Source organism: Bos mutus, chromosome 23 (assembly GCF_027580195.1).
Source record: "Bos mutus isolate GX-2022 chromosome 23, NWIPB_WYAK_1.1, whole genome shotgun sequence".
Classification (NCBI taxonomy): Eukaryota; Metazoa; Chordata; class Mammalia; order Artiodactyla; family Bovidae; genus Bos; species Bos mutus.
Genome location: NC_091639.1, coordinates 46,771,268 through 46,785,627, shown reverse-complemented (window position 1 = coordinate 46,785,627; position 14,360 = coordinate 46,771,268). Strand labels below are relative to the sequence as shown.

Sequence of the window (14,360 nt, the reverse complement as noted above, 5' to 3'; positions counted from 1 at the left end):
TCAAACGTGGCAAATGCACCGTATTTCATTGTACTGTGCTTTAATACTGTTGTTTTTTTTTATTACTAATAAAAGTCTGTGACAACTTTGCCTTGAGTGGGCTTATCAATGTCATTTATCAAACAGCATTTGCTAACTTTCTGTCACATTTTGATGATATTCATGACATTTCACACTTATCCATCATTGTTATGATGGTGATCACTGATGTTACCATTGTAACTGCTTGGGTGCACCACAAACCATGCCATACAAGACAGCAAACTTAACTAACACGTGTTCTGTGCATTCTCATCGCTCCACCGACTTGCCTTCACTGCCTTTCTGCCCTTTTGGGCATCCTACACCCTGAGACACAATATTGAAAGTAGGCCAATTAATAACCCCACAATGGCCTCTAAGTGTTCTAGTGAAATGAAGAGTCTCACATTTCTCAAATTAAACCAAAAGCTAGCAGTGATTAAGCTCAGTGAGAAAGGAATGTCCAAAGACAAGACAGGCTTAAAGGCAGGACTGTAGCTAGATGACCATCATATGATGACCATTATATCTACTGCTGTGGGCAAGAATCCCTTAGAGAAATGGAGAAGCCACACAATAAAAGAGACCAAAATGCAGTACTTAGATGCAATTTCAAAAATGACAGAATGATCTCTGTTCGTTTCCAAGGCAAACTATTCAATATCACAGTAATTAAAATCTATGCCCCAAACAGTAATGCTGAAGAAGCTGAAGTTGAACGGTTCTATGAAGACCTACAAGACATTCTAGAACTAACACCAAAAACACATGTCCTCTTCATTATAAGGGACTAGAATGCAAAAGTAGGAAGTCAAGAAACACCTGGAGTAACACACAAATTTGGCCTTGGGAGTATAGAATGAAGCAGGGCAAAGGCTAATACAGTTTTGCCAAGAGAACGCACTGGTCATAGCAAAAACCCTCTCCCAACAACATAAGAGAAGACTCTACACATGGACATCACCAGGTGGTCAATACCAAAATCAGATTGATTATATTCTTTGCAGCCATAGACAGAGAAATTCTATATGGTCAGCAAAAACAAGACCAGGAGCTGACTGTGGCTTAGAGCATGAACTCCTTATTGTCAAATTCAGACTTAAACGGAAGAAAGTAGGGGAAACCACTAGACCATTCAGGTATGACCTAAATCAAATCCCTTACAATTATACAGTGGAAGTGACAAATAGATTCAGTGGATTAGATATGACAGGTAGAGTGCCTGAAGAACTATGGATGGTGGTTCGTGACCTCCTGTACAAACAGGAGGCAGGGATCAAGATCATCCCCAAGGAAAAGAAATGCAAAAAGGCAAAAGGGTTGTCTGAGGAGGACTTACAAATAGCTGTGAAAAGAAGAGAACCTAAAGGCAAAGGAGAAAAGGAAAGCTATACCCACTTGAACACCGAGTTCCAAAGAATAGCAAGGAGAGATAAGAAAGCCTTCCTCGGTGATCAATGCAAAGAAATTGAGGAAAACAATAGAGTGGGCAAGTCTAGAGATGTCTTCAAGAAAATTAGAGATACGAAGGGAACATTTCATGCAAAGATGGGCTCAATAAAGGACAGAAATGGTATGGACCTACCAGAAGCAGAAGATATTAAGAAGAGGTGGCAAGAATACACAGAAGAACTATACAAAAAAGATCTCCATGACCCAGATAATCACAACAGTGTGATCACTCACCTAGAGCCAGACATCATGGAATGTGAAGTCAAGTGGGCCTTAGGAAGCATCACTATAAACAAAGCTGGTGGAGGTGATGGAATTCCCATTGAGCTATTTCAAATCCTAAAAGATGATGCTGTGAAAGTGCTGCACTCAATATGTCAGCAAATTTGGAAAACTCAGCAGTGGCCACAGGACTGGAAAAGGTCAGTTTTCATTCCAATCCCAAAGGAAGGCAATGCTAAAGAATGTTCAAACTACCGCACAATTGCACTCATCTCACACGCTAGTCAAGTAATGCTCAAAATTCTCCAAGCCAGGAACAGTACATGAACCGTGAACTTCCAGATGTTCAAGCTGGATTTAGAAAAAGTACAGGAACCAGAGATGAAATTGCCAACATCCACTGGATCACTGAAAACCCAAGAGAGTTCCAGAAAAACATCTTTTTCTGCTTTATTGACTATGCCAAAGCCTTTGACTGTGTGGATCACAACACACTGCGGAAAATTCTTCAAGAGCTGGGAATACCAGACCACCTGACCTGCCTCTTGAGAAATCTGTATGTAGGTAAAGAAGCAACAGTTAAGAGCTGGACATGGAACAACAGACTGGTTCCAAATTGGCAAAGGAGTACATCAAGGCTATATCGCAGAGTATATCATGCAAACTGATGACAAGCTGGAATAAAGATCACAGGGAGAAATATCAACAACCTCAGATATGCAGATGATACCAGCCTAATGGCAAAAAGTGAAAAGGAACTAGAGAGACTCTTGATGAGGGTGAGAGGAGAGTGAAAAAAGCCGGCTTAAAACCCAGCATACAGAAAACTAAGATCATAGCATCCAGTCCTATCACTTCATGGCAGACAGACAGGGAAGTAATGGAAACTGTGACAGATTCTTTTTCTTAGGCTCCAAAATCACTGTGAACAGTGGTGACTGCAGCCATGAAATTAAAACACACTTGCTCCTTGGAAGAAAAGCTATGACAAACCTCGACAGAATATTAAAAGACAGTGACATCACTCTGCTGGCAAAGGTCCGTCTAGTCAAAGCTATGGTTTTTTGCAATAGTCATGTACGGATCTGAGAGTTGGGCCACAAAGAAGGCCAAGCGCCAAAGTATTGATGCTTTCTAATTGTGGTGCTGGAGAAGACTCCTGAGAGTCCCCTGGACAATCAGGAGATTGAACCAGTCAATGCAAAGGAAATCAACCCTAAATATTCATTGGAAGGACTGATGCTGAAGCTGAAGCTCCAATACTTTGGCCATCTTGGGCATCTGATGCAAAGTGTCAACTCATTCGAAAAGCCCCTGATGCTGGGAAAGATTGGGGGGGTGGGGAGAAGGGGACGACAGAGGATGAGATGGTTGGGTGACATCACCAACTCAACAGACATGAGTTTGAGCAAGCTCTGAGAGATACTGAAGGACAGGAAAACCTGGTGTGCTGCAGTCCGTGGGGTTGCAAAGAGTTGGACATGACTGAGCAACTGAGCAACAATGCAGTTACAGTTATCAAAGCAGTATGGTCGTGGCATAAATACAGAAATATAGATCAACGGAACAGGACAGAAAACCCAGACATAAGCCCAACCAGTTATGGCCAGCTAATCCATGACAAAGTAGGTGAGTTTACACAATGGTGGCAAGACAGTCTCTTCAACAAATGGTGCTGGGAAAACTGAACAGCGACATGTAAAAAAATTAAGTTAACTCATTCCTTAATTCCATACGCAAAAATAAGCTCAAAATGGATTAAAGATCTTAATGTGAGACAAGACTATATAAACTCTTAGAGGAAAACACAGGCAGAACATGCTCTAACATAAATTACAGCAGCATCTTTTTTGATCCATCTCCCAGAATAATGAAATACAAACAAAAATAAATAAATGGGACCTACTTAAACTCAAAAACTTTTGCACAGCAAAGGAAACAATAAACAAAATGAAAGACAACTCACAGAATGGGAGAAAATATTTGCAAATGATGTGACTGATAGGGATTAGTCTCCAAAATTTACATTTTATGACACTTAACAGCATCAAAACAAATAACCCACTCAAAAAATGGGCAGAGACCTGAACATACATTTCTCCAATGAGGACATACAGATACACTTATGAACAGATTTCAGTATCTCTAAGAATTAGAGAAATGCAAATGAAAACTACAATGAGGTATCCTGTCACACCAGTCAGAACAGTTATCTTCAAAAAACCCACAAGCAACAACTGCTGGAACGAGTGTGGTGAAAAGGCAACCCTGTTATACTCTTGGCTGCAATGTAACCTGGTACAGCCAGTATGGAGAACAGTACGGAGGTTCCTGAAAACACTGAACAGAGCTACCATATGACCCTGCAATCCCACTCCTGGGCATACAGCTGGAGAAAAACACGATCCGAAAGGAGACACGCACCCCTGTCCTTCACTCATTGCAGCACTGTTTACAATAGGCAAGACAGGAAAGCAATTTAAACGTCAATCAACAGAGGAACAGATAAACAAGATGTGGTACATATATACGATGGTGTATTACTCAGCCATTAAAGAGAGTGAAAGAATGCCATTCGCAGCAACACGGATGGACCTAGAGAATGTCATATGAGTGAAGTCTGTCAGACAGAGAAGGAGAAATGTTGTATGAATCCCTTACGTGTGGAATCGAAAAAGAAATAATACAAATGAACTTACTTACAAAACAGACAGAGGCTCATAGAGTTAGAAAACTTACGGTTGCCAGGGGAAAGGGATAGTTAGGGACTTTGGGAAGGCCGTGTACAAACTGCTATTTAAAATGATAACCAACAGGAACTACCGTATAGCACATGGAACACTGCTCAATGTGTGCGCCAGCCAGGAGGGAGGAGGTCTCGGGGGAGAATGGATACATGTATATGTATGGCTGAGTCCCTTTGCTGTTCACCTGAAACTACCACAACATTATAATTGGCTATACACCAACACAAAATAAAAAATTTAAAGTTTAAAAACAAAAACTCATGATTGGGGAAGATGTGAAAAGGTCAAAATACCAACAGCAACAGGAGTTTGGAAAAAGTTGATTCCAACTCTCATGGATGACTTGGAGGGGTTCAAGAACTCAGTAGAAAAGGGAACTGCAGATGTGGTGCAAAGAGCAAGAGAACCAGAATCAGAAGTAGAGTCTGAAGATGTGACTGAACTGCTGCAATCTCAAGATAAACCTTTAATGGATGATGAGCAAGGAAAGTGGTTTTTTGAGAATGAATCTACCCTAGTGAAGATGCTGTGATGACTGTCGAAATGACAAGTAAGGATTTGAAATATCACATAAATTTAGTTGATAAAACAGCAGCAGGGTTTTAGAGGATCGATTCCAGTTTTGAAAGAAGTTCTACTGTGGGTAAAACGCTATCACACAGCACTGCAGACTACAAAGAAATCATTCATGAAAGGAAGAGTCAGTCAATGCAGCAAACTTGATTTTAAGAAATTGCCACAGTCGTCCCAACCTTCAGCAACCACCACCCAAATCAGTCAATAGGCATCAACATGGAGGCAAGATACCACCCCCGCCAGCTGAAAGATTATGACTCACTGAAGGCTAAGGTAATACTTAGCGTTTTATAGCAATAAGATGTCTTTCAGTTAAGACATATTTTAAGACATAATGTTCTTGCCCACTTAACAGACTACAGTAATAGTGTAAACATGACTTTTACATGCATAGAGAAACCAAAAAATTCGTGTGACTTGCAGTGGTCTGGAATTGAAACTGCAGTATCTACTGGGTGTGCCTAACGCAAGAGGCTCACTGTACTAAATCTCAGTTAATCAAAGAGAAGTCTCTCTCTCAGGTTTGGTCAATGGCTTATAAAGACATTCAGTGTGTGGCCAAACCAACCTGAATGCACCCAATCTCATGTCATCTCAGAAGCTGAGCCTGGTTAGTACCTGAATGGGAGATTCATACAAAGATGCACATTTATAAGCAGTAAGGAAGAACTGAAGAGGCAGTTATGGAGAAAACACAGTAATTCTGTAGCTACAAGGTCCAAGCTCAAAAGCTAACTCTATTATTTTTATACTTTGCAAAAAAAAAATAAACTTCTCAGCCTAATTCCTTATATTTAAAGGGAGAAAATTATAATAATCAGTAAGCATGGGCTCCCCTGGTGGTTTCAGGTGGTAACGAATTCACCTGCATTGCAGGAGACCCAGGTTCAATCCCTGGGTCAGGAAAATCCCCCGGAGAAGGGAAATGGCTACCCACTCCAGTATTCTTACCTGGAGAATTCCAGACAGAGGAGCCTGACTGGTTACAGTCCATTGGGTCACAAAGAATCAGACATGACTGAGCGACTATTTTTCTTTAAAAAAACAAACAAACCAGTACCTGGCATACTGTAGGTATTGAATAAAAAGGCTCTTTCAATCTGTAGCTACAGATTTATAAACTGTGGGTCCATCAAAAAGAGCTAACACCCATCACAGAGAAATGCAAGGAGAAAAATATTCTAGCACTGTAACTATAATGCAAGGTGACAACATTTCAATTTTGTTTCTATCTCCTATTCAGGAAGGTTCAAGAAGAGTCCTTTTAAAGCAAAACATATTCTAAGGTGTGTGTAGGGAGTGGGAGAGGTAGCCTCAAATGTTTTTCTTATTGCCATACCTTGAAAGCCCCAAATAAATGTTCCTTGGTTAAGATGCCCTGGTAGGTGACCAAAAAAGTTGGACCAGTTATCGAAGTCAACAAAGACTATGTGAGTCATAGTTCTCAGGTAATCCAAGTCTGGGAGCTCAACAACCTCTTCATCTGAGAAAAAAGAAACATCGACAGGAATTTGAGAAGAATTAGCTAAAAACTTTTCAACTTCTCAAGTTAACATTAATCTTGCATGTGTTTTTACTTCTATCTAAGCCATGTTGTGAAATCCAAATGACACAGTATATTTATATCAGATAAAAATATTTTGAATATTTCAGAAATGATTGTCCTTTCTACAAATATGTGCCACTGATCCTGGCTTTCTTTAAAAGTCATTTATAAAGGTAATTTTTTTTTGTTTTTAAATTAGTGTATTGGAAGATCTAGAAGACCAGGCTTTAAGGCTAAGTAACTAAAACTCGCACCATTCATCAAAATAAACTTTACAGGTTACTTGCTAAGAACTTTCTTGCTACCAGGAGTCTGTTCTTTTCCTAACCTGGACTGATCTATCGGCATGCCTCTGGCTCCATGCTACGCCCTGGAGTGCAGACGTGAGACAGCCCACACGCTGCTCCTGGGCACCTCCCGCAAAGACACCTCTTCTCCGCTCTCCCAGGGCCTCTCCGCTCTGACCCTCTCCAACTCTTGTTCTCCCTCCTCTTCCCTCCTGTCACACCTCTTCACTTTGACAGGGCCTTAAGAGTTTCCAGCGGTAGCAATGAAGACCCTGAATGTTTAAACTCTTTTTAAAACAGACAGCTTCTCAGTTCAGTTCAGTAGCTCAGTCGTGTTCGACTCTCTGTGACCCCATGAACCGCAGCACACCAGGCCTCCCTGTCCTTCACCATCTCCCAGAGTTCACTCAGACACATGTCCATCAAGTCGGTGATGCCATCCAGCCATCTCATCCTCTGTCGTCCCTTCTCCTCCTGCCCCCAATCCCTCCCAGCATCAGAGTCTTTTCCAATGAGTCAACTCTTCGCATGAGGTGGCCAAAGTACTGGAGTTTCAGCTTTAGCATCATTCCTTCCAAAGAAATCCCAGGGCTGATCTCCTTTAGAATGGACTGGTTGGATCTCCTTGCAGTCCAAGGGACTCTCAAGAGTCTTCTCCAACACCACAGTTCAAAAGCATCAATTCTTCGGCACTCAGCTTTCTTCACAGCTTCTATTCCACCTAATAAAGAGTGCCTCAGAAACAGCCTGCCATTCTTTCTCATTTCTAAACCATTTTCTTATCTCTTTTCTTAAAATACTCAGTAATTTAGATTTAGATATGACAATGACCTCCTGTCAAACATAAACCAACACAAATTCCCCAAAAAGAAAAGAACAGAACATAAAACAGTATGGCCACGGTTCCACTGTTAGAAGAAGAGTTGAATGGAGCTGGAGTACATCATTTAATCAACATAAAACACATGGCTAATGGTGATGGCAAGAGCTACCTGTGCTACAGAGCAAGTCTAAAAATTCAGTAGTTCATAACAATATTTTATTAGCCGAAACTTTTACATATCCTCATTTTTCCACTCTACACTGCATAATTAGTCAATTTTTATTTAAAAGAATATATAATTAAAGTTATACTCAAAAGGAAACAATCATACTTCTAAACAAAATAAAAACTTGCACTCTTGTAGAGTTCTTCAATCTTATTGTAGAAGTCTAGAGTAATCCATACTCTGAATTCCGTATTCTGCCTGGTTTCTTGTTTCCACTTAACAACTCAATTCCTAATTGCTATTTTAACTCTAAGTAAAAGCTTTGCTTCCAAAAAGGAATAAGGAAAATATATTCTCAAGTACTCTTTAAGATTTCTCAGAGAATAAGGCCAAAATAGAAACAAAAAGAAATCACTGACTTATCTTCTACTGAATTTTAGTCTAAATGATGTAATGGGCAGTGTACTTTCAAATCTGACTTTCAGAAAACCATCCATTTTCCTTATCTTTAAAAATTCCCAAGTCCTTTGGAAAAGAAAATAAAACGGTATCTAAAATACCTATTAGTGTAACAGGTATTCTTTGTCCCCTCAGGTTAAGAGGGTAGTTGCACGAAGCAGCAGGAACACGGATCTCTGTACCCGCTGCAGAAACAATTACCCGATCTCACCCAACCCCGGGCAGCTGCCCCTGGCCCGCGCCTATCAATCACCAGCACGCGGGACGCCCCGCGTCAGAGCTGGTTACCTGCCGTACCTGCGCTCTGGCCGCTCAGCTCCATCTCAGCGGCTCTGTCCGGTTCTGCAGTCTGCAGCCCGTCTGCGGTCTGTCTGGGCTTTCTCTCTGCCCGGGCGGGTGGTGGGCTCTTGGGCTCGGCCGAAAGGCGGGCCCCCACCGGTCCCCGCAGCGAGCAGTGCTTCGTGTGGAAGTGCTGCTGCGCGCTCTCGGGGTCCTGGAAGGCCTTGGTGCACGTGCCGCACTTGATGAGGCCCCGCGGCGGGGTCTCCAGGTCCGCGTGCACCTGGCGCACGTGCGTGTGCAGGTCACCGAGGCTCTGAGTTGTGGCTGAGCAAACGCCACAGCGGAACCACAGGCGGCCCTGGCCCAGCAGGGTCTGCAGACAGCGGCCGTGGTCCTCCCGCCTGTTGACTTTGCAGAGGTAGCTCTCGCGGCAGCCGCAGGTCAGCAGATTACCCGTCTCTATTACTGGAAAATCACTCTCCGTTTTAATGGAAGGTTCCGTTTTTTCTGACACAAATACATAGTCTGTGCTGTGGTGCTCCTTATAATGAGTCAAAAATGCATCTTCCACATTAAAACTCAGATCGCAAAGCCCGCAGAAGTACTTCATCTTTACCTCACTGTTGTGCTCATCTTGGCAATGTCGTTGTAGTGTTTCCATCTTGTGAAAAGTCTTTTTGCAATGGGTGCAGCTGTACCTGTGAAACTGGTGACTTGTTAAAGACATGCAGTGTTGCTTTACGCATTCTTGGGAGTCAAACATATCTTCACAAATTCGGCATTGCCATTTACCCCTCGGAAGACGGTTTGCTGGGGAGTGATCAACAATAGTGAGAGCTGAAGAAGGATTCTCAGCAGTCAGATCACTCACCAGCGCGGTAGAGGATGATGGCGAAGTGTCACCTGCCACCTCATCCGTCTCATAAAAATACCTGTGTCCACTGTGAAACTCAGTCACATGGGCCATTATAGCCTCTTTCCTCCTCAATTCCTTTTTGCATGTCCGACACCAGAAAAGAAAGTTATTTAAATGTGCCCCTCCGTGAATGCGGCTCATGTGTAAACGGATGACTCCCAAATCTTCACACACCTTCCCACAGACCACACACTTGTAACACATTGTGTTTGCTGAGAAAACATGCTTTTCTACTGCATCTTCACTTGGGAAGCGTTGATGGCATTCACAAAACCAGGTTTTAACAAGTGACCTTTCCTTCTGAAAACAAACCACACCCCCAAGGCTTTTAACTCCTAAATTCATCTTCTTTTTTGGAACAGTGCTGCAATCCTGTGAGCTAGATTCTTGAGAGGACATATTTCTTTTCAGTGATGAAAATTTTGACCCGTCTTGCAACAGGTGCAGGTCAGAAAGAGGTTTGTTCCCTTCATTGCTGTGGCAATAAAGTAAAATTGATTCTTCCATTGAGTTAATGACTCGGACTTTGTGTCCTAAATTCTGCTTGTGATTCCAGGTACTGGTTTCATCCACAAAGACATGGTTGCAGTGTGGACAGTAACCTCTCAGGAGGAATTTCTCTGCCACCTGAGCAATGCTCTTCTCAGCTAGAGCTACAGGACCGGCATTTCGACAACGAACTCTAAATTGGATAAAAAGATAAACTTGTAAGTATTTCTAAATGCAGTATCTCTGCTTTTTATTGTAGTAATTATTAAGTAAACGTGTACATAAGCACTAAAGATTGTTTTTCAACAAAGAGGCAGATGATATAATAATATCCTATCTACCTGAACATTACCTACATTTTGTTTAATCCAGACAAATTTTAGAAAAGTAGAAACAATGTAAAATGCACTGATAGGAATGTTATGAGACAAGCAGGTAACTAACTTCTCTATGGTACAGAGGAACACGACAGTGACATTCTCAACAACCTGGTACCTGTTCTTTAAGAATGGACTGATTTTAGGTCAGGAACATGCCATGCTCGTGGTTGCTTTTACACTAAAAAGTGTCCAACATCACTGTTCATCAGGGAAATCCAGATTAAAACCACAATGAGACTCTCAAAAGAACAACTAAAATGAAACAAGACTGGTAACAGCAAACCTTGGCAAGGATGTAGAGAAACTGCAACTCTCTCACCTGGCTGGTAGAAACATGCACCAATACACACTGAGAGAATGTCGAGAAGAGACTTATAAAATTAAATACGCATCTACTCTTTGATCTCGCAATTCCAATCCTAGATATTTATCCAAGAGAAATGAAGACATATGTCTATAAAATGATTTGTATAAGATATATGTAATAGCTTTATTCACAATAGCTAAAAACTGAAAAAAATCCAAAGGTCCATCAACATGAGAATGAATAAGCAAATTGTGCTATATTATTCACAAATAAAAAAGAACAATGAACTAAACAATATGGATGAATTGTACAGATGCTATGACAAATACAAAAGAGTACATACTATACATGATTCCATTTACATAAAGATCTAGAGGAGATATATCAATGTAAGGTAGAAAAAATATCCGAACAGACTGCCTGGGGATGAGACGGTGGGAGATGACCAGGAAGGGAAGGATGGGTTGACAGCTGTATCCAGTCTACAAATCATAAAGGTTAAGGGGGCAGAGGGCTAGGTATGAAAAACACATGAAAAAAATCATAAAGGTTAAGATTTGTATATGTCAGTAAATTGAAACAATACGTCAGAAACAAAGAACTATAAACAATCATTAAGCATGGTAAGGCGCATAAAGATGTATAAGAATGGTGGTGTTGAGCATTATCAAAGTTGGGAGATGGATAAATAGGGTTCACTATACTAGTCTGTTGACGTGCATACAGTGAAATTTTCCATGAAATAATTAAGAATAAAAATCCTGGCAGAATGAGGATTTGAATGCATGAACTCAAGAAATACAAGTCAGAACTAGGACTGTTAACATCAGTAATTACACCGAGTTTATACAGAATAATTATACTCAGCTGCCTGTTTTTTTTGAGAATGTATTTTACTTGAAAGTTTGTGAAAACAACTGTTCTAAGTAAACAAACCCAATTGTATCACTTAGTAGATATAAACTTTTAATGCATGTTAAAGAAATAAGGAGGGGGGAGACCTAAGAGAGCATCAGATGCAAAGTACAGTCTTTGAATTATGAATCCAACAAACCAAATGTAAAAAACTTCAGGAAGTGACCAGGGAAAATTTGATAACTGACCAGATGTTTGATGATATTAAAAAACTAGTTTTTTAGGTATCATGGTATTACAGTTATTTTTCTTAAAAAAAAAAAAAAAAAAAAGAGCTCTTATCATCCACAGGTATATCCTGGAGTATTTACAGATAAAATGACAAGATTTGCTTCAAAAGTAAGAATTTGCAGGGATGAAAGTGTCATGCAGTGACAACTACTGAAGCCTGGTGACAGCCCATTAATACACCTAATGGGCTTACTGTATTCATTACTTTTGTATATTGCTTGATAATTTTCATTGTAAAGACAAAAATATCACACTCGATTATTTGATCAATTTGGCCTTTGATTGACATGCATTTTTCCACACATTTGTCATACTTTCCATGCTAGCTGAATCAAAGCCAACATTCTATCTTAACCCTCTCCTCCCACAGGCACAACCCTCAGCAACCCACATGAAACTTGGAACTGTCAGTTTGTTTTACACTTACAGCAGTATCAATGAATCCACTTTTCTCACACTTCTCCTCTTATTCATGTCACTTCATGAAGTTTTTTACATTTGCTTTGTTGGATTCATAATTCAAAGACTGTACTTTGCATCTGATGCTCTCTTAGGTCTCCCCCTCCTTATTTCTTTAAAATGCATTAAAAGTTTGTATCTACTAAGTGATACAGTTGGGTTTGGTAAATTTGGGTAATGTCCAGGCAAATAGCCATTCTCATTTTAAAGGAGAGAAACACAGAATATAAAACTATTTGTTGAATCCCCCTGCTGGTGAAGAGCCTTTTGGGCAGGACCAGTACAAACCTGAAATGGGCAGTAAGCTCCATGTGGGAACGCAGGGTCTGGTGGCAGGCCACACACTTAACTTGAAATGGAACATCTTTGCACAGAGAGATCAAAAGTTTCTTTGCAAAAGATGGAAATGATATTGGCTGTGCCACTGCCTTGTCATCTGAAAGACAAAATGAACTATAACTTGCAAAGATTTGAGTGGAGTGACCCAGCCTTCCTCCCCTCTGCCTTTCATAACATCCGGTTAGTAAGTGAAAGAAGATAATTATTTATGTGATAAAAATCTATGAAAAGTCATTTTCTAGCTTCAATTAAATGCAATGGATGCTGAACTCATGCTCAGACTAAAATCTGAGTTTAAATGCAGGGATTTACAAAACAGATATACAAAAACATTATTGTACATAAATGTTTTCTTCCCAAGTTTGTCTTCATTCCTCAATGTAAACCTTACTCTTACGTACAGATAAATATTAAGAATCTTTTTTTTTGAAAAATAAAAACTGAGATAAACATCTTTCACTTTCATGGTTCTCAAAATTAATGTGAAAGTAAGTTATCTCAAGAATTATCTGAGATGTACAGTAAATCAGCAAAGGTTAAAGGAGTTTAATAATTTTCATCAGAAGAGAGTATGAACATACCACCCAGTTTAAAACTCTGATGGAAATGATTCTTTCCAGACATATGCTTCAAACACTCATCCTTGCTGCTAAAAAGGAGGAAGCAATTTGGACACGCAAAACACTGAATAATCTGAGGAAGAAGGTTGTTTTTATGTCCATCATCTGCAGCTTCCTAAAATATAAGGCAAAGCTATATTATAGACAACTAAAATCAATATTCAGTTTCTTAAGTCAACTTTCAAAATACCCTATTTATTATACATTTGGAATATTTTGTATCAGTTTTTAACATGAAAACTTTTCTTCCCTGTGAACTGTGGAATTGTTTTATCATAAATAAGGTCCCATATATGAATTTTTAAATTTTTTCCTTAAAAACAAATTGTTACCATCTTTCTGTGATAATAAAGATAAAAGTATGGTTGCTTTCTAGACATTTTCTTTTTATAAATGTATATGCAATATTATATAAATGCATAAATGTTTTCATATCACATATGTTTTCTTATGTTTTGCTTTGCCCACTCTGCAATATAACCTGTGTTTACAAATATGTATTCTTCCATAAATCTCTCCATGTTTGTCGTTTATAAAAAATACATAAAAATACATATACAAGGGGAACTGCCATTGTTTTATCAAATATTGTTATCTTACAGATCTTCTGCCTCTCAGTTTTCTTATTCCATTATTCCTAACAGAAATCCCTAAAAATCAGCTGGTGTCACTCTAATTTATTCTTTGTAATGATCACAAACTACTTCATGGTGTGGATCTACTAAGATTTAGTCAACTATTCATTTTCAGGCTTTTTTTTTTTTTTTGCCACTACAATGATTTTGGAAATATATTTATAAAAATATATTGTTGACTACATATCCTTATTATATTTACTGCTTTTCCCTCATCAGGAGTGGCCCTATTGGGTTAAAAGTTTTTGGTAATTAAAAGATATTGTGTAATTGCTGCTCAAAAGATTCTACCAATTCAGGTTCCCTAGCACTAAATGAGTCTGGCACAGGCTTTTATGGACCTTATTTTCATGTCTGCAGTCTTATAGACATGTGCTGTGCTAACTTGCCTTTCCTGTCTACTTGTGCTATGAGCTTTCATTCATGTAATTCTGTGTGTTGCTTACTCCATTCCAGTCTCAGGTTTTATTTTTTCCCCTGTGGTCAAC

At 39.6% G+C, this 14,360-nt stretch overlaps 1 protein-coding gene across 3 annotated transcripts in view; it reads right to left on the bottom strand.

Annotated features, from left to right (window-relative positions):
- Positions 1–14,360, bottom strand: part of ZNF451 (zinc finger protein 451) — an 88,626-nt gene that overhangs the window by 23,341 nt on the left and 50,925 nt on the right. For all 3 annotated transcript variants that reach the window (XM_070360880.1, XM_070360879.1, XM_070360878.1), the window contains exons 8-11: positions 13,199–13,352; positions 12,567–12,714; positions 8,597–10,179; positions 6,358–6,501 (exon numbers count right to left, since the gene is read on the bottom strand). In XM_070360880.1, the coding sequence (XP_070216981.1) occupies positions 6,358–6,501; positions 8,597–10,179; positions 12,567–12,714; positions 13,199–13,352 (2,029 nt within the window). The remainder of the gene's footprint in view (positions 1–6,357; positions 6,502–8,596; positions 10,180–12,566; positions 12,715–13,198; positions 13,353–14,360) is intronic.